Here is a 22,545-nt window from a genome sequence, read left to right on the forward strand (position 1 = left end):
CGAGAGGGAGAGGGAAAGACAGAGAGAGAGAGACAGAGAGGGAGAGAGGAGCAGAGAGAGGGAGGGGGAGAGAGAGAGCAATGTGCCTTTCACAGAGCTGGGAGCTTGATGGGAATGTTTGATTAGCTCCTCTCTGAAAGAAAAAAAGGTGTCCAGGCCTCCCTCTGCTGCCTGCCTCTCCTTCTGTAGAATAATGTTGGCTGGAGTTTGGGGTACAGAAAAGCTTGGAAAAAAACCCACTTTCATACTGTGTGGAGAAAAGGAATAAAAAGTTGCCCACCTCAAGCAAGGTAATTCTGATGTTGCTTCTCTGCTATATTTATTTAGGGGGGAGAGGGGGAAGTTGGGTTTTTTGCCTGTTGATAATAGTTGAATATTTTCACTGCTGAGAAACTGTAGGGACATAATGTTTTATTTAGCATTCCAGCTGTGTGCTTAGGATCAAAGACTTAAGGAGATGAAGACATAAATGCAGAATGAAACTGTTCTTTACCTCATATGTACTTCATAAAGTATTTATGAAAGCTTTAAGCCCTACTGTTAAAGTGGACACATATACTCCCTGCCTGAACAGCAAGGACTTAACGATGTGATAAAAAATGGTGTATATAAGCCACACACCAGTAGACATTTATTCAAGCCTTCTGTTCAAATAGTGTGTGATAGGGAATGCAACTTGTTCCTAAGTTTTAAACTGCTCTGTTTTCAAGACTGTTTCTTTGTCTCTTTGATCAATAGGAAGGTGTGTGTCATATCATTAATTAACACCACCTCACACTGGGGAACACTAAACTCCAAGGCACAGAATGGAAAATGGTATTATTCCAGTGATGTGTGTTTCTGTGGTGTGAATTCCCTTGCTAATGGATAGATGCAGATGTATGAACAGTACAGTAGCCTAGACTCTATACATCCTTTTGTGCTGAGTGCTTGTTTTGGTGGTGAGGCTCCAAAAATGAATAGCATTGTCAAGCCTGCCACAGCCGCTCAGCTCTCTGCGGAGAGATTAGAGTCTTGATAAGTCTCTTCAAAATGTGGTTTCTCTCCGACTAGTACAAACATGAACCAAATGCCCCAAGCAAAATTTCAACTCTAGTTAATATTTTGTTCCTAGAGTTTATGGGAACTACACCACATTCAGAGCAGAAAGCAAAATTACAGATTACAGAGGCAAGTCCTCCTTGGAGCACACTGCTTTTTCTCTAACCTCTCCAAAATTTAAACAAAACACCAAAACAAGAAAACACACACAGGGAAAAAATTGTTTAGATGGCTTTCAAAATACATTTTACTGAGAAAAGCCATGGAGTTGTATATGTTTATAGCTTGTGCTTTACTAAATACATCCTGAAGTTAAAAACACATTGTGTTTGTCTACACTCAAAGAAAATCTGTGTTTATATGTATTGTCACCTTCTTCAGACTTCACTCAGTTCATCACCTGAATGGCAGTCATGGCTGTAAGACTGATCTCTTCCAGAGATGCAAAGAGAACTCAAGCAAAAATAACTGCGTTACAAGCACATTAATTTTCAAATATTGTTAGTATCTTGTATTAAACAGACTTATTTTGCTTGCATGTTTTATCTAATCCTTTGGGTTTCCAGGTTTGTCCTCACTGGGATGACAAAAAAGACCTCCTGTCTTTTAGCTATTCAAGACAAAAAGTATTTCTTTTTAAAGAAACTTTGACTGTACTGCCAATATAATTGAATACTGCTCTGTGTAATAATGTTATGTTCCTAACTTGCTCTTAACTTGTTCTTACCTTTACTTTATGGGAGACACTTTTTTCCCTGGTGGCACTTACCTCTGACTGGGTCAACCAAACAGTTTTACTAGCTACACCAGGTTTCCTCACTTGGAATGCAAGAAAGATATTCCATCTGGATTCTTTTTTGTCTGATAAGGATTCGATCCTGCACAAGCCTTTCCTTTAAAGGAGGCATTAAGGAGGTGTTTCCTTTTTACCCAGTTACTTACTTTCACAGAAGCAGAAGGAAATTAATTTTTACACTGCTTTTGTCAAAATTAATTAGAATATTTCTAAAAGGGGACTGCCTGAGCCACAGAGTGAACAAAGAAGCTGGGGAAACAGGCTAATTACTTCATGCAAAACATCAGAATTATTTATTATTTCTGGCCTTTGCTTCTTAGAAAACACTGCTAAAAATAAGTCTGAAACTTATGTAACAATGGCATCAAAAACTTGACTGTATCTGGTCTGCCTGGAGAATTTTGAACTTTTTCCTTTTCACCTCTGAACCACAAATAAAGCTCTAATCATTAAATATTGCTAACCTAAGGCTTAGAGCATGTGTCTAAGTCCCCCATTTTACAAAAAGTCTCCTAAATCACAGACCCATAGATTGGTTTTGGGTTGGAAGGAACTTTAAACCCATCTACCCATTCCAACACCCCTGCCATGAGCAGGGATAACTTTCACTAGACCGGGTTGCTCAAAGCCCCATCCAGTCTGGCCTGGAACATTTCCAGGGATGTGACATCCACGACTTCTCTGAGCAACCTGTTGCAGTACCTCACCACCCTCAGGGTGAGGAATTTCTTCTTATTACCTAATCTAAACCTACTCTCAGTTTAAAAGTTGATAGATAAGTCATTTAAGGCACCTGGATGAAATGAGCAAGAAAAAGTGATAGCTCAGTTTACTATCTGCAAGTATGACTGTATTCCCAAAAAAAGTGCTGTGACACTAGTAGATATGGACTGCCCGAATGGTGGGACTGGCATGGGCAGTGCCAGAGCAGGGAGGTGTGTGCTGTCCCATTGCACTTGGGTGGGGTGGCAGTGTCCTTTCCGGATGGGTAATGAAAAACAATGGTCTGGAATTTCCTGACAGTCCTGGGGAATGTTCTGGCCCCCTGAAGCTCTGGGTACACCAGGACTCCTCCAGCCGGCTTTAGCATCAGCTGAGGCTTAGACTTCTCATTCAGGGCTCAGAAAGTGGACACTGAACATATAATATGTCCTTCCTCCTGAAAACCTGTCTGTCATAGAGGTCTCATTGATTCGTGTTGAAAAACCGAAACAGAACTGCAAAACTGATGGTTAAGGTTTGATTTTTTAAAAATAAAAGAAAAATAATAATCATAGCCAGAGAGGATGCAGCTACAGCAGTCACGGGTCTGCCCTCTGCACCTTTCTCCTGCGGAGTAGATTTTAAGCCCAGAGTCGGAGAGAGAAATAGGTGCTTAACACCTACTTAGAGCACTTCAATTCCTCTTTTGAACTTGCCGGGGCACAAGGAGCCCCCTTGTCCCAGCGCTGCCTGGGGAGCCTGTGCTGGAGCTCAGCTGGGCCGGGGGACAATGCAGCCCCTGTTCTGGGCCCGGCTGTCGCACAGAGACTATAATTATCTCTCTTCTAATGACCAGCCAGGCAAGATAACAGTTTTCATGCTATGTTTAGAAAACAATGTCTTACTACAAATTGACGGTTCATTCGTCTGTAAAAGAGCCTCTCTAACAGTCCTAGAGCAGCTGCCACTCTTTTGCATCCCAGTTCCTTTATTTGCTGCATATTTCCCTCTTGGAAAACCTGAGTAAATGCTGCGCAGGCAGCACAGCTTCCCACTGCTACACAAGAGGCTCAGAAAGGCGCAGAAATGCCCAGAAAATCTGTAGCTGTTAAGATTGTATCTCTGATAGCAAATGGAACCCTTAAAGAGTGTCTGTCTTGCCAGAGCCTGCATGGCCCTTGTGAACTCTCTGAACCCCCAGCCGGAGGGGCTGCAGGCTCTGCTGCGAGCACAGCAGTGAACCTGCCCGGTGCTGACTCGTGACTGTGCCCTGCGGAAAGCAAGCTGGGGCAAAAGGTGGGATGTGAAGGGACTTGTCGCAGAAAAAACAGCAGCATGTAATGCTGAGGAACTTTTCTGCCGGTACTGTGGCCCAGAGACAAGTCAGGATCTACTGGAGTTCTGTAGGCTCCAAAGGCATCTGTGGGGCAGCTGTACTGCCCGGGTGTGATTGCTGTCTGTGTGGGTCCAGCTGCCCCTTGCAAACACTGGGAGGTGCCAGGTGTGGACAGTCCTGACAGCATGGCACTCACAGGCTAGCTGCCCAATTGTTTGCTCTGGGCTCTGCAAACATCCTCACCTAACCCTCTGCTGGGGCAGCTCTACATTTGCTGGTGTCTGAGGGCTGCTACCACATCCTCTGCAGGTGCCCTGCCAGCAGAGAACAGAGCCTGTTCCCTCTTCCCCCAGCCAGCTCACCCTGACCTCTCCTGCCATCTTCTCTGTTCTCCTCTGCAGCAGGACATGGCAGGGTTGCCTTGGGCTGCCTTTCCTCTTTGGGCTCATTTTTCAGTGACTGAGGCCTGGGGAAAAAAAAAACAAACAAACAGGAATTGTTGATCAGAAAGAAAATTTCCCAATGGCTTGGAAGCACCAATATTTCTCATGAAAATGCATTTTAATTAAAAAAAAAAAAACCACCATCTGCAGCTTTTTCCTTCCCTTCTTAAGCAGAGCACCCAAATCTATAGCTCATATCCCAAACTGGAAACACATTCACATCAGAAGAGTATTTATAACCTTCTCTGGTTCATTCAAATTATCTAGGTTTAAGCTGTTCTTAACATAAGTGTTGCTGTAGTGGCTGAACTGACTTTGTAGCACTCATAAAGTCCATCCCATCTTTGCTTTATCTCCAGAGTGCATTAAGAGGTCAGTTATCCTTAATGTGTCTCATTCTACAGAACATCCCATAGACACAGATATAAAAAACATTTATAACTTGCATTTGCAAACTGTTGCTCAGCCTATCACCTTATAAAATACCTTTGTAAATGTAATACAGCAGCCAACAATCCTTCAACTGGCAGCTTGTTTCATATTAAAAGAAGCACATAATTGCCAAGTGACAGTTAGACATGCGCCAGAATTTTGGGGAAAATTCTGAATATTCTTGTATAGATTCATGCAGTCCATTAATGTCCCCACCAGGATGACCTGTAGATTTCCAGCACCTTCAGGCTTGTACACAAAACTGTGGAAATTTTCACCTCTCAGAAATCACTAGTTTGGAAAGTTTGGACATGGCCATGTCTGTGCTTCTAGGTCTCCCTGCCAGGTTCCTTTAGGGACTCAGAAGGCTCCATTCTTTTTTATTTCCCCCAAATGCATAGTTTGCCCTTTAGCCCATAGAAAAAGGGTGAGACATAGAGGAAAGCTGGCAGTAGTGCTGTGTATTCTGGCCGTGGACAACTTCAGTGAGTCAGAGCTACAAAAGGGTGAGGGCTCCCTGGCTACAGGGGTACTTTCACAGCTGCCAGCCAGCTCAGGATGATGGGACTCCATCCTGCTCACCTTGGTGGAAGCCCATCCTTCTCACGTCCCCTGCCATGCATCTGCAACACTTGAGAATTTTGTTCTTCTGGGCTTGGTTGAAGAAGTTTTAGGACGTGAATCATAGGAAGAATGAGGCTGGAAATGAGGCTACATGGGAAGGAGAGGAAGGTCCAAATGAGGGAGGTGAGAGGTTATAGAAATTCAGAGTAGTTCCAAAGGAACAACTTGGTACAAATGTTACAAGGGCAAGTACTGGCACCACATAAATTAAACAAGACTAATTTCACCCTGTTTTGGAGACAGCTTTTCCACCAAACTGCACCTCAAAATATGTGGTAATTTGGGGCATAAGGGCTGAGTCTTCTGTGGTGCACATCTTCTATTCTCATTGGTGAAATCTGTGTATAGAAAGAAATACATAGGTTAGGCAACAATTAGATTTGAAGTAGAAGCTCATATGGTAATCTCCTAAAGCCAAAGTTCAGAATAAAATTCCTGAGCATGGAAGTAGATTATGCAATAGTAAGGTTTGCAGGCTTAGTTTGTTTTAAAAACAAAAGACCACAAATTACAAGTTCCTGCTCCCAGTCCATGTGGTTTCCCTTTTTGATCTTGGTCTCTCAGAAACAGAATCCTGTGATTCATCCCTATGCAAAACCAGCAGGTTTTTAAATATTCTAATATGCAAATTAGTAAAACAGTGTAAGCCTGATTCTGAGACACATTTCCAAGCAATTTCTGGCTGCACCTACCCTGTCACAGTATCCAGGACTGGGCTCTGGGGGCCACTTTCTCTGCCACCATGTTTTCTAGCTCTTCATTTCCCCTCCAGGGCACTCAGATACTAAAGGGATGTAGTTCTGGAAGCTTAGCTATTCCTCATGGTGTCTGCATGACCCATATGTTAGAGAGAGCACTCCTGCCAGTTGCCAAGGGCTGCCAACACACGTGCCATAAGGCTGCACAGCTTGGCCCACACTGTGTCATGTCTCTCACCAGCACCTCCACCAACAGCAGGTCTTCAGAAAACCAGCACTACCTGTAATAGCCTCATTTACAATGCTGGCACTCACTCAAATCCATAGCTCCCTCTCCTCCCAAAAGCAGCTTGAGATGTCAAGATGTCTTCTTCAGTCATTAAAAAATGGAAACAGTACTCACAGGTCCACAGTTTTCAAACTGTTCCCCAGAACAGCCTGGTCTGATGAGAGAGCTCAGCCTGAATGTGCCTGTTGGGTTGCAGGTGGGCTTTGGAGCAGCCCCAGGTGGGAGGGATACAACTGGAACAGCCTGGAGCAAAGCCAAAGCAGCAATGACCACCAGCTGGGGAGGGTCATTGGCAGGGCTTGGAGCAGTGTGGCCATGCAGAACGTCCTGGGATGTGGGATTGGGCATCTTGACCTGCAGCTGACCCTGCAAGGAGGCAAAGAGCACTAGAACATGACTGAGGAGCTGAGGAGGTGGTTTGGGGTTGTTTTCTGATTTGCCTTTTGTAGCAACCTCCCTTGCAGCACAGGTTACATGTTTTAAAACTAGAAGTTTCAGGAAGATATTTATCTGAGAAGGCTTGAAGGAAACATTTCCAATCAGAAATAATGCAGTTAGGAAGAAATAATGTTTTTTGAAAAGTACAGAATATATAAGGGAAAATGTCATGCAGTGCAAGAACATGAGACTATCATTCCCATGCTTCCTGATTTGCTGAAGACCTTTTGTGAAACATGCTTCCTTGATCAAGCTGTTATTACTAGACATAAATTAATTTCACCACTTACTTCAGGGTAGTTCCAGATGTGGTTTTTTGGGGTTTTTTTAAAATTACAAATATTTTCTGAATCCTTATCCCATTGGTCCATGGCTTTGGCATGGGCATCACTAGTCATACAAACTGTAGGAGATACCGAATTGATAAAAGTTTTCTGTAAGCTGTTGTATAAATTTACTAGCATGTTTAAGGATGAGTTTGGCTTTTGATCAAATGTATAATTCACTTTTGTAGTAAAGGGTTATGTGTAGCTTTAATAAGGAGAGAATAAACATCCTAAAGTTTCTCTAAATTTCTGCTGCTAAGTTGCTACAAAAAAAAAAAGTTGTTTTGTTTGAACATGCTACAGAAATTCCAAAACCATCCCCAGGGTTATGTGCAGTTTTTTCAGTGCCTTTAACAGAAATTCTTCACTTACAGACTAAATATGTACCTTCGGGGGAATTCTGACACACGACACTAATTCTTAGTTTGCAGGCAGCAAAATAGCATGGTTACTCTGCGCTCTTTATTGTGCATCCAATCTGAGAAACCATGTATTGCACTTTAAAAAGTCACTTTGACTTGTTAAAACGATTTGCTGGAAATAGAAAATGGCACATTTTCATAAAATAAAATAAAAAAATAAAAAAAAGAAAGAAATGTGGCCACAAATCTCATGCTACAAAGCTAGCACAGCCCTCCAGCACAGCTGGATTGCAAGTACTTGCCTCAGCCCTCTATTTCTTGGGAAAATGGCAGTGCCAGAGATTGATGGCACCTGGCTGGGGTCTGAATGATGTTAAGCAGAAGCAGTCAAAGTAGAAAAGCGGAAGAAGTTTGCCTGAGAGTGAGTGGGGCAAATACGTGAGCAGACAAAAGCCATGGTGAGGAGGAGAACAGAGGGAGGAAGTTTTCCGGACAGGAATTCACAGGTTTAAGCTAAGAGCAATTCCCAGTGAGGCATAAAAGCTGTGCATCAAAATGAAAAATTAATGCATAATACATTAGCAGAAACCAGGAAAGTACAGTGTAATGGCCCCCAAAGAAATTATCATCCAGAAAGTCCAAATTATATTTTCTCTGTGGGTGGGTGACACATTCTAAATGTATCTCTTCCTTTGCTGGAAGGGGCAGGTCAGACCAACATAATTGATGGTTTTCTTGCTGAGACAGATGAAAATGTATAATCATTGCAGTTTTATTTAAGCTCTGAGAAAGGTCTGGGAAGTTAAATCACACTGTAGTCCTAAATAAATTTCTTTCTTCAGAAAGAGCTCTGTGGAAAGTAGAAAAGTCATAGTCACTGTTACTTCAACCTTATGTTTCAATTTCAGGGCATTGCATGAACAAAAAATGAGTAGCACAGGTCTGCTTGTGTGTTTTTATTTGACTCTGAATTGCTGGGTGTAGTATCTCTTCATCATACCCACCTGAATGAGAGCTATTTTGGACTAAATTTATCTTGCCAACCTGCATATAAACATTTGTTCAATCAGCTCAGAAAAAAATTACTCCTGAGCCCAAAGTGCAACTTAGGTAGAATTTAGACTTCTGAATACACCCATACCTCACTTGAATGACTTGAGAGTGACTTGACAGGTACCCTGCAAGAGGGACTGGCTACCAGCAGTCCCCACAGCCCTCTGGTGAGTTAGGCACCTCATGGAGCAGAGCAGGCACCATTTATAACATTATGTGGCAGCCACAACCATCAAAGCCTTGTAATAAGAAGCAAGTGGTAAAAACCCTTAATCAGGGATAACTGTATCAGGGCTGTCCATGGCCTCAGAGAGAGTGAACCCATGTTTTCTTCATCACCAAAGAAGTCCCCCAGCATCAGGCTCCAGGGCAGAAAAGGTTGGGAGACCCCAATTTTCTGTGACAAAGAAGGACCCCTGTGCGACCAGGAAAGCATCATCCACACAGGCTATGCTACTGTGACTTAGGAGGTAAAGGAGCATGGTAATGCAAAATCTCTTTGGGGGAAAAGCACAAGCTGTGGCCAGGCCCAGAAACTCCTTTAAGAGTGGTTTTGTTGCTCATCGAACTAAACACACAGTTGTTGAATGGGTGACATATGATACTTCCTGCAACCCCTCCACTGCATGGGAAAGACCTGCAGCCACAGAAGCCTGGGTTTCCTGGTCAGCATTCTAAGACTCTGGGTAATTAAGCAGAGTGTACCAAAGTGCTCTGAAGCTCAGCAGTGTTCCCAGGAAGCTTTTTTTGGTTCTTCCATATGTGAAAGGAAACAGGTGAGTGTTCACTCACCTTTTTTTATAGCAGCAGGTGATGAAGTCTATAATGTTTTCAAATTCCTGGATGCATATATTCTATTTCAGAGCACACAAAGAGTAAAGTCTGTCCTCCCATGCAGACAAGTTGACCTCACAAAACAGTCCCTTGGATCCCATGTTTTGTGACCTGGCCTGGAATACCAACAGGCCAGTCTAAGCCCATGAAATGAAATATAGCTATCAATTCAACCTTTCTGTCTCAGCAAAACTCATTATCTCCATTTTTTTTAAAAAACAGCCACTTAGCTATATTTTTATGTACATACTTTCAGAGCAGCACAGTGCACCAAGGGTACATAACTTCTTCCCTCTGACAAGAAAGGGGGTAAAGCTAAATCACGTGACAAGTGCTAGTCAATTTACCTATTTGCACCAAAATCAAGTTCTTGTACTGCCAAGCAAGATACAATACCATGGGTAGCATGAAACAAAGAAAGGGTTAAACAATTTTTAAAACAAAACAAAAGAAAACAAAAAAGTACTCTAAAATGTTTTCCTCTAGAAGATGACATCAGCTCTTGTTTATCCAAACTGGTTTACTCACACCTACACCAAGCCCACTTGATTTTCCCATAAAGGGCACATATTTAACTCAACCCACAGTGCTTAGAGATCGTGCTGTTAGCTCCATGCTACTTGCTCAAATAGCTTTCAAACAAAGTCCACTTCTGTTTTCCTTTATGATGCCAGTGTTGCTGAGATATTAGAACCCCTTGAGAAGGGGAACAATAACACACACTCTTGTGGTAAGTGTACAAATTAATTTCTGTAGCACAGGAGATTACAGGAGATAAACTGCTTATTCCTGCAGAGGCAAAGCACATGGCACTAGCAAAGAATTTCAGCTTGCACATGGAACGGACAGCAGTGCCTGACACCAAAAATCAAGGACTTAAAATCTACACTTCCTCCAGAAAATGTTACAGTTTGCCATAGAGTTTATGTGCACTTAAACCATCTGTTTGTTTGTAGTATGTAGCAGCTCTCTCAGATATTTATAAAAGTCAAATTGCTAATAAAAGGTCAGTATAAAAATCTTTATACACAGAATGAATAGTTTGCTAACTCTGTCTCTTCGCTCACATTCAAGCTTTTTCAAGTGTTTGTGTCCAGGAAAAAGTAATCAACATTCTTTCAAATAGAACTTTGATTTTAAAAGGTAAAATATTATCTGCACTGGGAAACATCAAACTACATTGCTACATTTTTACTTAGTTGGGATTGAAGCACATGTTAATGTAATGTATATACCTAATTGCTTTCCTGGCATAAGGATAACTTCTGTTACAACAGTCTGCAGGATTCAGGTTGGAAAATGTACTCTGATAAACAGAGATCCAGCACACAGTTTAGGAAATTTAATAGTAAATAGTCTCTAGTTCCCAGTTCTGACTGGGACTGCAAATACTGCATTAAGAGAAAGCTGATTAGGAGAAATCTAAGCAAAACTCATGCTCCAGACTAACCCAAAGTGCAATCTTTTCAGTTTGTCTTAATGGGATCTATTCATTTTGTAAAGGAACAAAGGAAGAACAGCTTTGTATTTAATAGCAAAGTATCATTCCTGATCTACAGATAAAACATCCCCAAACCTCCCAGTGGATCCACACAGACTAAAAAGCATGGATTGGAGCCCTGCTTTCCCCTTCCTTCCCAGAGAAACAAAAAACCCCACTGTTTTATTCCAAGCTGTTGCTCCCTTTACCAGCCTGAAGGAGCACATGCCATGCTAGTGCAGTTTAGGAGATCTCACACAGCTAAATCAGGTGACACCCTAGGCCCCAAATACAATGAATGCACACAGACTTCCCACAAGAGAAAGCCTGGAGCTTCTATGCCTGATACTTAATAGTCAGCAGTGTAAATCCTCCTTGTATTTCCCCATGTGACAGCCCATGTGAAGGCCAGGACCACCCCTTGGAGTACTGTCACCAGAGCTGTGTCACAGGATGTCTATGCATTTTGCCTGATATGACAGTGCTTAATGTAGAAATCAATAAAGTGGCAAAAATAAGTTTCTTTACTATTAGAATTTATTTCCATGAGGATACTAGTAAAAACTGCATCAAAGGTACAGAGTCCACAGTAAGATGCTATTCTGTTTAGCTGTGACAATAAGAGTGTTAAGTAAATCTAACAGCCTTGTCTAAATGCTTCCATTATCTTTCTTATTGACTAACATCTGTTATTGTAGGCTTAAGGGGTCTGCTGAACTCTGTTGAACCCCTGACAGGTTTTACATATTAAATCCTTATAGATTTATTGCCTCCTTTCTGCAGTAAATGAATAATAATTTAGGAACAAAAGTCTACTTTCTGTTGCCTTGAAAATCAATGCCTGCCACCAAACTAGGTAGAGAATACAATTGCAGGCAAGTCCAGGGTGTTGCCACCCAAGAGGAGTGGGATAGTTTCTGGGGTGGCTGGGGACAGCAGGGCCTTCAGGAAGCAGTGAGAAGTCTTGTGCAGCACTGGTGATACAGGTGGTTACAAAAGTAAGACAGGAAAAGTTGGGCAGTATTGGACTCTCTCCACAGAAGACACAGCTTTTACATGGATGCTTTACCATTTCAGACCTTTTCTTAAACTGGTGATGAAAACATCTCAGCACCGAGTCAAATACTGTCAGGACAAATTCACACAGGTCTCTTTGACTTCAAATAAAGATACCACTGCTGAATTTATTCACTGCAAATTTTGGGAATTCTCATATTAAGATGCCTTTTGCAAAGTCTAAGCCAGTATCGGTATAATCTTTAATGGTAGTTCAGCAAATGAATTGCAAATCTTATTCTGCCTCTTCTTTTTCTGCAATTAATCTAAAGTGAGCATTCATTGAAGAGGAGCAATTGTTGGATACCTCTGACTTGTTAATGGATTGAGACAAGAAAGTGAGGAGGAAAGTATGAGCCAAGTTTCTCTGAGCACTCTTCTACTTCTTGTTGCCATTTTCTTCAACAGCTTCACAATGGAAATACACTGCAGTAAATGCTTAAAATGGATTTTTCTTCCAAAAGATGGGCAACACTTTTTATTAGAAACTAACCACGACAGCAGAATATTGCCACATACCTGCTCTTGCTGCTATGGCTTGTACAGCCTGGGGTCACCCCCACTGCACTGCCCATTGTTTTTCAGAAAGACACAGTCACCATGTTGAGCCACTTTCCATATCCCCCAGATTCAATTCAGTGGCTTCTGAGAAACCTCTGCTGCTTTCAGCTTTAACAGCCTAGCAGGAAAACTTTTTCAGAGAAATAACCAAGTAAAGACACTGTGCTATTAGGAAGTGACACTGTTAATATGTCCTGGTGTTTGACGTTCTCTTACTGTGGCACAGAAGCAAAAATCAGAGGTGAATCTGCTGTATGTTAAAAGAGTCATAAATTGTATAGACCTAGAACTGGCTGAACTCAGTTTAGATTACCATATTGCTTTAGTCATCCTCACTCATAAGCATGTGGCTTGCTTGAAAATAAGAGCAATTAAAGTAAAAATATGGAAACATTTTATATGGAGACAGATTGCAGATTTTTTCTCTTTCTGTCATGTATCTGCCTTGTTAGTCTACATTTCTTTCTGGTGTGACCAAAGCCCTGCTTCTGAGTATATTAATTGCTATGTGAAATCTGATGAAATCTGCCATTTTTCCAGGAGGCAGATATCTTGCTTTTCCTGGTCATATGCTGCTTTAACACTCTTATTTAGCACTCATATCTTCTTTCTTGATAGCTAGCTCATTTTTATTTTAGTATAAATCTTTCCACTTGTAAGCATGTAATAAGTTTCTTTGAAGATCAAGTTTATTTTGATCCTCAAGGTTCTCCCTATACAACACACAGATATACTCTCCCTTTCAGACTTTTTACTCTATTTGTTAAGCATTATGTAGAACTTTAATGACTAATTATGAGTGCCCAACACAGGATTCCCTGAGCAGTCACAAAATAACAGCAAAAGCAGCAGGTGATGCCCAAGAGGAGCTGAGAGGGGTTATCTCTGGTAAGTTTGAATTCTTGTAGCCTGGCCAAGAGCTTCAGGGTGGGCAGGGGTCATGAACCATGTATGCAGACCCAGAAAAAAAATGTTTTCCAGATGTTCTGACAGAGTCCTCTTTATCTCAGGTGCTCGCATACATACACACACATACACATCCTCTCAAAAGGAAAGAAACCAGTAATTTGGCTCACAAAAGATGGAACAATTGTAAAATACTTTAGGCAACATCCTTCAGGAGTAAACAGCCTTATTAATGTTCCCCATATCTCTGTGAGATTACCTGGTGTGGTTTGATGTGAAGAAGATACGATTCTGTGATTATTTCTTAGAAGAGCAGTGAGCAGATTTGAATAGATGTCAGAGCATGTCTTTGCCCATCATACGCTCTCCTGACACTGGCTTCCAAAACAAGTATATGAATGGAATCTTGGTTTCCTGGAGCAAAAGACAAATTTTGGACAGAAGTAAATAATTAGTCAATGGGAGTGTGACAGCCCAAACACCATTTCCTCTGGGGATATCAGCTGTTCTACAAAGCGTGATAAGAGGATGCAGCATGTGAGGACTGTGAAAGGTTGAAGAAAAGTGCACAGTCCCTCTTCCCCCACCATTCCAGTGTCATCTGCAATACCTCTGCAGCCTGATGAACTTTTCTTTTCCTTTTCAGTGCTCCTCGGTAACAAATCCAGTCTTTGCCTTAGTCACCATGAAGGCCACAGTCATTGCTACCTTCTTAGGTAAGTACAGTTGATGTGCTGCAATTAGTAGTTTATGGGTTTGTACTCTCCTGTGCTGGATGCCGTGTGGCTGCAGATTTATTCTCCTCCCATTGGACTCCATGGCTAATGAAGCTCTCAGTGGCAGGTGTAAGCCTTGGCACAGCTTTTCAAAAACAGGCTACACAAGCTTCTTGACTTTGACATAGAAAAAATATTAATGAATTGCAGAGACCTCTAAGTATACGACCAGCTGCATGCAGTCCATATCAGGTGGCATAACTGGGTCTGGAAAATGTCTGTAATGTAATGATTCCCTCTAAAGAAAAATCAGCTGTTTCTTACATAGGGGCACTGTTCCAAATTCTCCCTATTCTTGCTCTTTCAATGAACAAGATAGCACCAAAAGGTTCTATCAGACAGGCAGTCAGACAGGATCTCGCTTTTTGGGAACATGTAGAAACTCCAGAATCTGCAATTCATCTTACATGAACACTGTTACATTCCCAGACAATATTCCCTCTAGCTGTTAGCCTCAAGTCTGTCAGGACAGTTGTTCTTAGTTCAAATTCATAGCAATCTATGTAGTGCTTCTACATAAATTACCAAATTACTTTCTCCACATTAGATTATGCTGTAATATTCCAAGTAGTTGAGACATTGCACTTTATTTTCCACTCTTTTTTTTTTTTTTTTTTTTTTTAATCTAACTACAATTTTCTCTTGCTTACACAGCTGCACTGGTGACAAAAGGCCCAAATATTGCATCTACTCACTGTCAGTGCAGACACTGTGAGGCTGCTTTAATTTTTGAGAAAATTCTAGGTGTGATTAAGTCTACAAACTCTCTGCAATCAGTCTAGGGGGAGAAGAGCATAAAAGAAAGAAATTACTTCTGTTGCATATTGTAGTAAGATTAGCTTAACAAATGATAAAAGGATCAGCTGACCCATTATAGAGAGTTTCAATTCCCTCTGAAAGCTCACAGAAGGGAAAGGTGAATAGGAAAGTCAGGATATTTTTAACAAAATTATCAATCACCCATAATACAGTGCTTATAAATAAGCCCAGAGAATAAAGAGGTTTTGTATGTCATCACTTAGCAAGTAAACATAACAAGGTAAGCTACATGCATATATCAGGATGCATCTTTAATGCAACAGCATATGTCTCTTCTACTGTTCCACTTTTCAAATCATAATTCTGCTTACTGAAGAAAATGAGTGCCCTTGCTGGGGCAGGATGCTGGGACATGCCACCCTGGAACCTCGTATGGTCTGTAATGCTGCCCAGTATCCCATACCTGCTGCCACCAGTGAGTGAAAACTCCGCAACACACAATTACAGGATAACCTTCCCAAAAGGTTATTAAGAATACTCTTTCACTCCTTAACTTCCCAGTTGCTTTATGTGCAGAGAACATTGTTTCATTAACATCCCTGTCACACCAATCACAAAGAGTTCCCACTGCTTGTGGAAATACTTTCGGGGTTTTCTGGACCACATGGACTCTGTGGCATCTTCAGACAGTAAATTCCACAGATGAATATGTGAACTGAACTGATCTTTAATCCCCTTCAAAACACTTCCCCACAACAGATGCCATCATGACTGCAAAGTTAACCACCAAGTAGAAACCTAGACGTGGCTGAGAAAATTCCTATTTCAGGTTTTCAACCTGTTGATCCAAATTTGAGAGATTTCATGTGCAGGAGCTTGTGGTGACTGATGTTGATAGTCCACCTTTTCTCTGATACTATGTTTATTTGTTCTAGGTGTGTTTCTTACCTGTACATACTCAGCTAAGGAAGCCACAAAGAAGACAAAAAAGGGAAAGCTATGTAAGTGATCTCAGCAGAATTTTTGGCTGTTTTACTGCAGACATGTCTGATGCATAAAAAGGGTGCAAAGTAAGATTATAATCTGGTAACTCTTCACAATTGTCTGGAGTCAATGGCAATATATGTTAGCTAAAAGAGTCTTTACAGAAAACAAACCCTTAAGTAAAATGTGCGCTACTTAACACGTATAAAGGGAGAATTCGTAATTCGCTACTAAAATATATCTTCATAGGTCATTAGGTACCACACAAGGATCAAAGCAGGCACTAAGATTTTCAGAGAGAGAGAGAGAGATAAATATGTGAAATGGACCAGCTGTAACACAAAGCATATGTAGCTGATTAGTGTGAGACAAGTGGTGCATGCCTGGGCACCAGGATGTTTAACTTTCAGCTATACTACTGCAGGAGCATTTCTTTCCACAGATTATTTTGTTCATGTAGCTGACAAACAAGCCTGCTGCGAGGTTGTAAACGCACACTTAAAACCCTTGTTCAAAGTAAATTGTACCCAGCAAAAAGTTTTAAAAATTAAGGGCAAGATAATGGGCTGTGACTGCAGCCTGACATTATAGATGGCACAGAGCTACATGAGCACAGCGGGAGGCTTGGGAAGCATCCCTACCCCCTCCTTCCCACGTGTTAACCACAGGCTGGGTGACTACACTTCTTTCTCTCTCCAGCAAAGTGTCAGAACAGATATGTCCTCCAGAGAAGTAAACACTGAAGGTCAGAAATATCCTCAGGCTTCCTTATTCCATCCTTAGCTACTGCTATATCCCTTAGTATAGGGGTTATTATGTGTTATGTTGTTGATGCAGAAGACACAAGATGTCTTGCATCCCAAAACCATTGATATGCAGGCTTAAGAGGAGGGCATCCCTGTCACTCAGTTACTCACTGTTTCATGACAAGATCACTCAGTTATGGGAGCATTCAATCTGACTTTACCAAGATTTTGCACTCACAGATGTACCCCAGATTGATTGTGATGTCAAAGCGGGGAAGATAATCAATCCAGAATTCATTGCAAAATGCCCTCCTGGATGTCAAGATGTAAAATACCGTGTTTATGGCACAGATATTTATGCTTCTTTCTCCAGTGTCTGCAATGCTGCAATTCACAGGTGAGTGAGTTGAAATGAGCAAAGCACTCAGACAAAACTGTCTTTTCAGTGTAGGGATCTTTCGACTTTTCAAATTCTTTACAGTTCCCACTGCCTTGTAGGTTTGATTGCAGGCTGCCTAAGAAATCCTGAGAGAAAGACCATGTGTGATGGAATGCATCCATTCTTACAAAGTGCTGTCAATCTTGCATTCCTATTGACATTAGTTGTGTTTGAAGAAGTTTCTCAGCCTTCAGAGAAGTGTCTTGAGATTTCCAGATCTCTCATTCATGCATAACAAATTACTATTGTACTATTATTATTCAAGTGGAAGATAGAGATGGAGCTGCTGCTACTAATAAATCTTCAGAAAAAAACAGGCATATAACCAGTGATGAATACATATAACTCTCATACTTCTGGGATTGGTTTGGTTTCTCTGGGTTTGAGTTTAACTGTCCTTGACATCAAAGACTGAGTAATGTGCTTTCTTGCCACATAAAAGGACACTGCACAAGGAAATGAGTAACATAAATTTTGTAGCACAAGTTTTTCCGAGTTTTATTAACCATGTGAAAATGTGCATGAAGTTCTAACGGAGAATAACTGCACAATCAAAACACACCGCAGCTGGAGGCAGGATGCAGAGGCAGGATATATCCAGCCAAAAATGCCGCAACAAGTTGTAAAGCCTGATCGGCAACTTGACTTAATTCGGAGTTATTCGAGCTGCGCTTCTGATTCTGTGAAATACTTGGGTAAAGCGGGATGGCTAAAGCTTTGGGAATTCACCCCTTGGCTCCGCAGGGCTGACGTGCCTATGTGAGCACAGGGCTGCTGCCACCTCCTGGCTGCGGCTCTGCCCTCCATCACATACTAGTGCACAAGGGAAATTGTCTCGGCATGCAGAATTAAGCCCAAAGGGAAGTTAAAAAATACTGGCAGCAACTGCAATCTCCCTGTAGCCTGGCTGGCTCTATTGTTACAGTGAGGGTTTCAGGTTTTCTCATTTGTCAGCTGGTTTTGGCTTTGTTAGCTTGTATCTTACATTTCCACAGACAGTGAATTTCTTGTCCATACATTTAACAGCAGCTTCTTGCAATTATCAGAGAAAACTACACCTCCAACATATTCTTCAACACTGTTTGCTGCCCAGTACGTATTTTCCTGCCTGGTCATCACTTGCCAGCCCTACACCCCCCTACAGTGGCAGTTGTTTCCAGGCTGACCTGCTGTCCTACTGATGCCAGAGCAGGTTGCATACACTGAAGGTTGTTTGTCTCGAGGTACATGTTACAGCATGCGTTAAACACCACTGGATGTGCACCACACCTGGAGCCTGACAGGTTTTCTACAGCTTCCAGCAATATTGTGTCCAGTTTACTCCAGGCTGAGGTCAGAAGCAGGATTAAGGTTTTTGCAGAAAACTCATACTGAAACGCAAAGAAAACACATTCTGTCACGTGGTTGGCCTGAAAGCTTCTCTGAGTACCTCTGCCTGTATCTTCAGCCATTCAATCAAGCTTGCAGGAATTTTAACGAAGACAGTAGCTTTTTCTTGTGTGCAACTAGGTCAAGCTTAAACAGAGGACCAGTAGATCAGTGGGAAGAGCAAACAGATCCTGACAGCCCTTTGCAACAAACTGCTTTTCTCTATGTGGAAGAAGCACAAATATTTCTTAGCAGCACACTTGGCAGTAGAATCACAGCCCCACCACCACCCTGGTTTAAAGATAAAAGGAAACACTTCACACCTCTTGCATTGTAGAACAGTTTTGAAGGTTTTTGTGGAATTTCTGCCTTCAGACACTGTGTTTTGTCCTTGCAGTGGTATAATTGACAACACAGGTGGGAAGATCCTTGTCCAGAAAGTGGCTGGGCACTCTGGTTACCGCGGGAGCTTCTCCAATGGTGTCAGGTCCCTGTCGCTGCCGCGCTGGAGGGAGTCCTTCCTCGTGTCAGGTACCATCCAGGGCTGGGGCACTGCAGCTGCCTGCCCTCCCCACCTGCTCCCAGCTGCTGATTGCTGGGCAGCAATGGGCTGAGGGGGAAGCAGCCTCTCATTTTCAGACCTGGTTAGTCACCACAGGCCCACCCCACCTAGCTTAGGCAGGAAGAGTGCATTTGAGACACTTCTTGTTCTGGGCTTCCTACACAGCCTGCGAAGAGACCTGCACCCTGCCAGAGCTGGGCTCAGCTCAGCCCAGTGTGGGCCAGAGCCACTGCAGGTGACATCTGCTCTGGACTGAGCCTCAGAAGGCACCTTAACTCCAGATATTGATGCACAAAATCTATTGCTCTCCACTCTGGTAAGTAGTGCTGCTAAAGAACTGAAAGGCCTGTTGGACATTTGAAGCATCCTCAGCATGCACCTGAGTTTGCATCTCCTGAAGTGACTTCGGACTTATGCCAAACCACATGTAGCCCAACTGTATGCATGCAAACCCTATATTAAGCAATTTGACTTTTGCATCCCAAGTATCAGGATCCCATCAGGACCTCTCTCCACCTCTGTTAGCCAAATAGTTTTGATATCTAATCAGTGCAGGTAAATCAATCTTAATTTAATACTAATTCCTTTTTCTTCCCCATATTATATATAGGAGCTCACATTTACCAAAAAAATCCACGGACTTAAAAATTCTTTTTGCAAATTAGATCCCCTTTACACCAGCTTCAGATTATCTTAAACCTACTTGCACTCATTCTACCTGTGTGAAAGAGGGTTTACTTGACCTTGTTTTACATAAAAATTCTAAATCTAACTTCTTGATACATTGGGCCAGTTCTTGCTGCTCTGCACTTTTGGAGGTTTAAGATAGGTATGACTAATTGAAGCTAGTTAAGCATATCATCCCCTGAAAAATCAACAGCTCAAGCAACTGAAAAGCTACTAAAAATAATGTTCTTTCCATGTGAAAATTTGTAGATAGCAAAGGAGGTGTCAGAAACTGACCAAAACAAACTGTCATCTCGATTTTGCATTCATGTATGTGGATGCACTTTTTTACAGTAGTCTTCCATGGGTACACTACATTATGGAAAGGATTTATTTTGGATGAGTAGGAATTTCCTGGAATAGCTGAATTACTACTTGTACTTGTTGCAGTTTTTTCTACAACAAACAGGACATTTTAATTCTGGTACATAAATGGCAAATAGGATTTTTTTTTTACCTCAACAGCTGCTCAGTTTTTATCCCATGAAACTATAGAAATTCTTCCATTAAACTGTAGGAATCTTTTATTTATGATAATAAATCTTTATTCTTAATTTATAAGACACTGTAAAAGAAGACACAAGAGAAAGTTACAAGAGCATATAAAAGGAGATGGTGAGAAACCTGGGTAGGTGTAGGTATGATGAGATTTCTCCCTTGTGCCTGTAATTTTATGCATACTGAATGCTCTCACTGATGTCAGTAGAACCCTTAGTTTATAAACTAGCTCAAATGTAAATCTAACATATCTTATAACATACATCATATCATATTTCATATACAAGTAGGAAGAAAACTTTCACTATACCTCCTGAAAATGTGAGGAATTTCAAATTTTAGAGACATTTAGAAGACTAAAACCCAGGAAGGCTGTGCTACCCATCTCAGCAGCCTGAGGCTGAATGCATACAGATCTCCTTCTCAGAAAGAGAGGAGTTGGGGAGGGGTTTTTTATGAGTATGAGTCATAAAAAGACAGGGCTGCATAAAGTATTCCCCAATAAAAAGTCACCTAAGGCATTAATTTCAGGGCAGCTTTAGAGCTAGAACTGAGTCCCCTATTCTCCAGTTGAATTCCTTTTCAGCAGACCAGACCTGTATGCAATATTGTCCCCTGGAAATGTGCCAACAGTTTATTCCTAGTTAGGATATTGTCACTGCATTTGTGATGTTTAAATTGTGAATGAACATCCACACAAAAGAGCACAGAAGAGGAATCCTTGGGGGACCCAGGGAATGAAGTGGTGTGATGTAGGGGCAGTGGAGAAAGAGGTCTGTCCTCTAGGATTAAAGCAGCCAGCACACCAGGAGGTATGCAAATGCCTCAGTATTCACTTTCAAGCACTGAAATGCCTTGGCACTCAGTTGAATAACTCCATTCAGTTTAAAGGGAGTTTTGCAGCTAGTGGGTTAAGAAAATAGTCCTAAATTTCTGGGTTTGCTAGTCACAAATAAGTATGAGAGGGTGAGCAGCCACTGCACTATAGCAGCTACCACACCATAGCTTGTATTTCAGCAGCCAAAGCTGATGTTTTCAGCCCACATGAAAACACATTTGTAAGTATGCTAAGCAAACTCCAACTTAGATGTAACTTTTTCCCAATAGTGAAAAAGACATATTACCATTGCTCCAGAGAGCAGGGCCACATTCAGGTCAGGCCTCAGGCTTACCTCTTGGTCACATGCAGGGTGTAAATTGCTGTTGATCAAAAACCCCAGAATCAAGCCTCCCCACTTAGCTAGTGTATTTACACAGCAGCAGGCTTCAGGTTTGCATTAGAAATCAAATTAGCACAGAAATATTCCAAATTAGGATGAAATTACCATGCTATTGCTGCATCCATGTATCAAGAATTCTTCCTCTGCTGGGGATAGAGGAAAGCATTTAGAAATCATCTGTGATCCTGTAACTTTTTTTGTCGTTCTACCAAATTAGCAGATCTCCCTAGTCCTTCTTGGCTCCTGATCCCAGTTTTAGCTCAGGGGGAAGAGGATGTGAAAACCTGCTGCCCTTCACTTAGCCCAGCTTCTATGAGAGAAGCTCAGAAGGCAAGAAGGAAGCTCTTTCTAGTTCATCCATGCATGCTAATTTGCCAGCTCTGGTCTTTAGTGGGTCAGTGTTGACTTTAGTGGAACTGCTCCCACTTTATATCACTGTAAATGAGAAATGGAATAACTTCTTACATTGTTACCTCATTAGTAACTCGAACTTCGTTATCTACGGTTTTGTAATGATATCTGAAATTTCAGAGAGGAGCAACACAACGGAGATACAGACATGAAAAGGGACAAAAGACAGGGACTCTCCAGCTCCATGGACATCTCTGCTCATTAGAATTCCTCTAGCATATACCTTTCTTTGTGTGCCATCATGGGGGAAACAGGCCCCAGTTCCCAGGAGGGGCTCAGCCTGTAGGAATTAATCTTGTACAGTGCTGTTGGTCTCTGGATTAATCACCCAGGATGACAACTGACATGCTTGCAGTGCCATATGTAATGTACCTCCTTAAAGAATCCCCCAAGGGAATAGAGGAGAGGTCATCATGATTCAGGTTTTGCAGGAGGTGGAGGTAGGTCTCACCAGAGGTTGTCCAGATCCATGACACAGGACAGCATCTCACAGGGACAGTCACCAGGGCATGGAAGACCTACATCCACCAACTCCTGGAGGCCAAAGCAGTCTTCCCTGCTGGGCTCCTCTGTAACATTTCTCATTCAGTGATATATGTGGGTATAAAAACTGTCCCAAGAGATGGAATTGCATGGCCACATGTACCAGTAGAGATGGCATCTGCTCTGGCACTAAAAA

The 22,545-nt window shown here is 41.9% G+C and overlaps 2 protein-coding genes across 7 annotated transcripts in view; one reads left to right on the forward strand and one right to left on the reverse strand.

The window, feature by feature from the left end:
• Window positions 1–22,545, forward strand: part of VIT (vitrin) — a 53,189-nt gene continuing 30,644 nt past the window's right edge. For all 5 annotated transcript variants that reach the window (XM_085055235.1, XM_085055236.1, XM_085055239.1 and 2 more), the window contains exons 1-5: window positions 1–290; window positions 14,024–14,093; window positions 15,848–15,913; window positions 16,883–17,039; window positions 18,847–18,980. In XM_085055235.1, coding sequence (XP_084911361.1) covers window positions 14,063–14,093; window positions 15,848–15,913; window positions 16,883–17,039; window positions 18,847–18,980 — 388 coding nt within the window. In that variant the 5' untranslated portion in view covers window positions 1–290; window positions 14,024–14,062. The remainder of the gene's footprint in view (window positions 291–14,023; window positions 14,094–15,847; window positions 15,914–16,882; window positions 17,040–18,846; window positions 18,981–22,545) is intronic.
• On the reverse strand, window positions 3,119–6,586 carry LOC146439436 (uncharacterized). Of its 2 annotated transcripts, XM_085055230.1 has the most exons (4): window positions 6,388–6,471; window positions 5,637–5,712; window positions 5,333–5,461; window positions 3,119–4,341 (listed from the first exon to the last, which is right to left on the reverse strand). In XM_085055230.1, exons 1-4 carry the CDS (start codon window positions 6,395–6,397, stop codon window positions 4,167–4,169), a joined length of 390 nt encoding a protein of 129 aa, XP_084911356.1. In that variant the 5' UTR covers window positions 6,398–6,471; the 3' UTR covers window positions 3,119–4,166. The 2 variants fall into 2 exon arrangements, 1 of the variants encoding a protein (XP_084911356.1); XR_014850799.1 differs by lacking the exon at window positions 6,388–6,471 and adding an exon at window positions 6,476–6,586 and having other exon boundaries at window positions 5,333–5,712.

Source organism: Lichenostomus cassidix, chromosome 3, assembly GCF_008360975.1.
Source record: "Lichenostomus cassidix isolate B80296 chromosome 3, HeHo_3.0, whole genome shotgun sequence".
Lineage (NCBI taxonomy): Eukaryota > Metazoa > Chordata > Aves > Passeriformes > Meliphagidae > Lichenostomus > Lichenostomus cassidix.

Coding starts and splice junctions, on each gene's coding strand:
- LOC146439436 (XM_085055230.1), bottom strand. Junction 5,462..5,636: donor AAATTACCACATATTTTGAG/GTGCAGTTTGGT, acceptor CTTCCCATGTAG/CCTCATTTCCAGCCTCATTC. Junction 4,342..5,332: donor AAGGATGGGCTTCCACCAAG/GTGAGCAGGATG, acceptor TTTTTTCCCCAG/GCCTCAGTCACTGAAAAATG.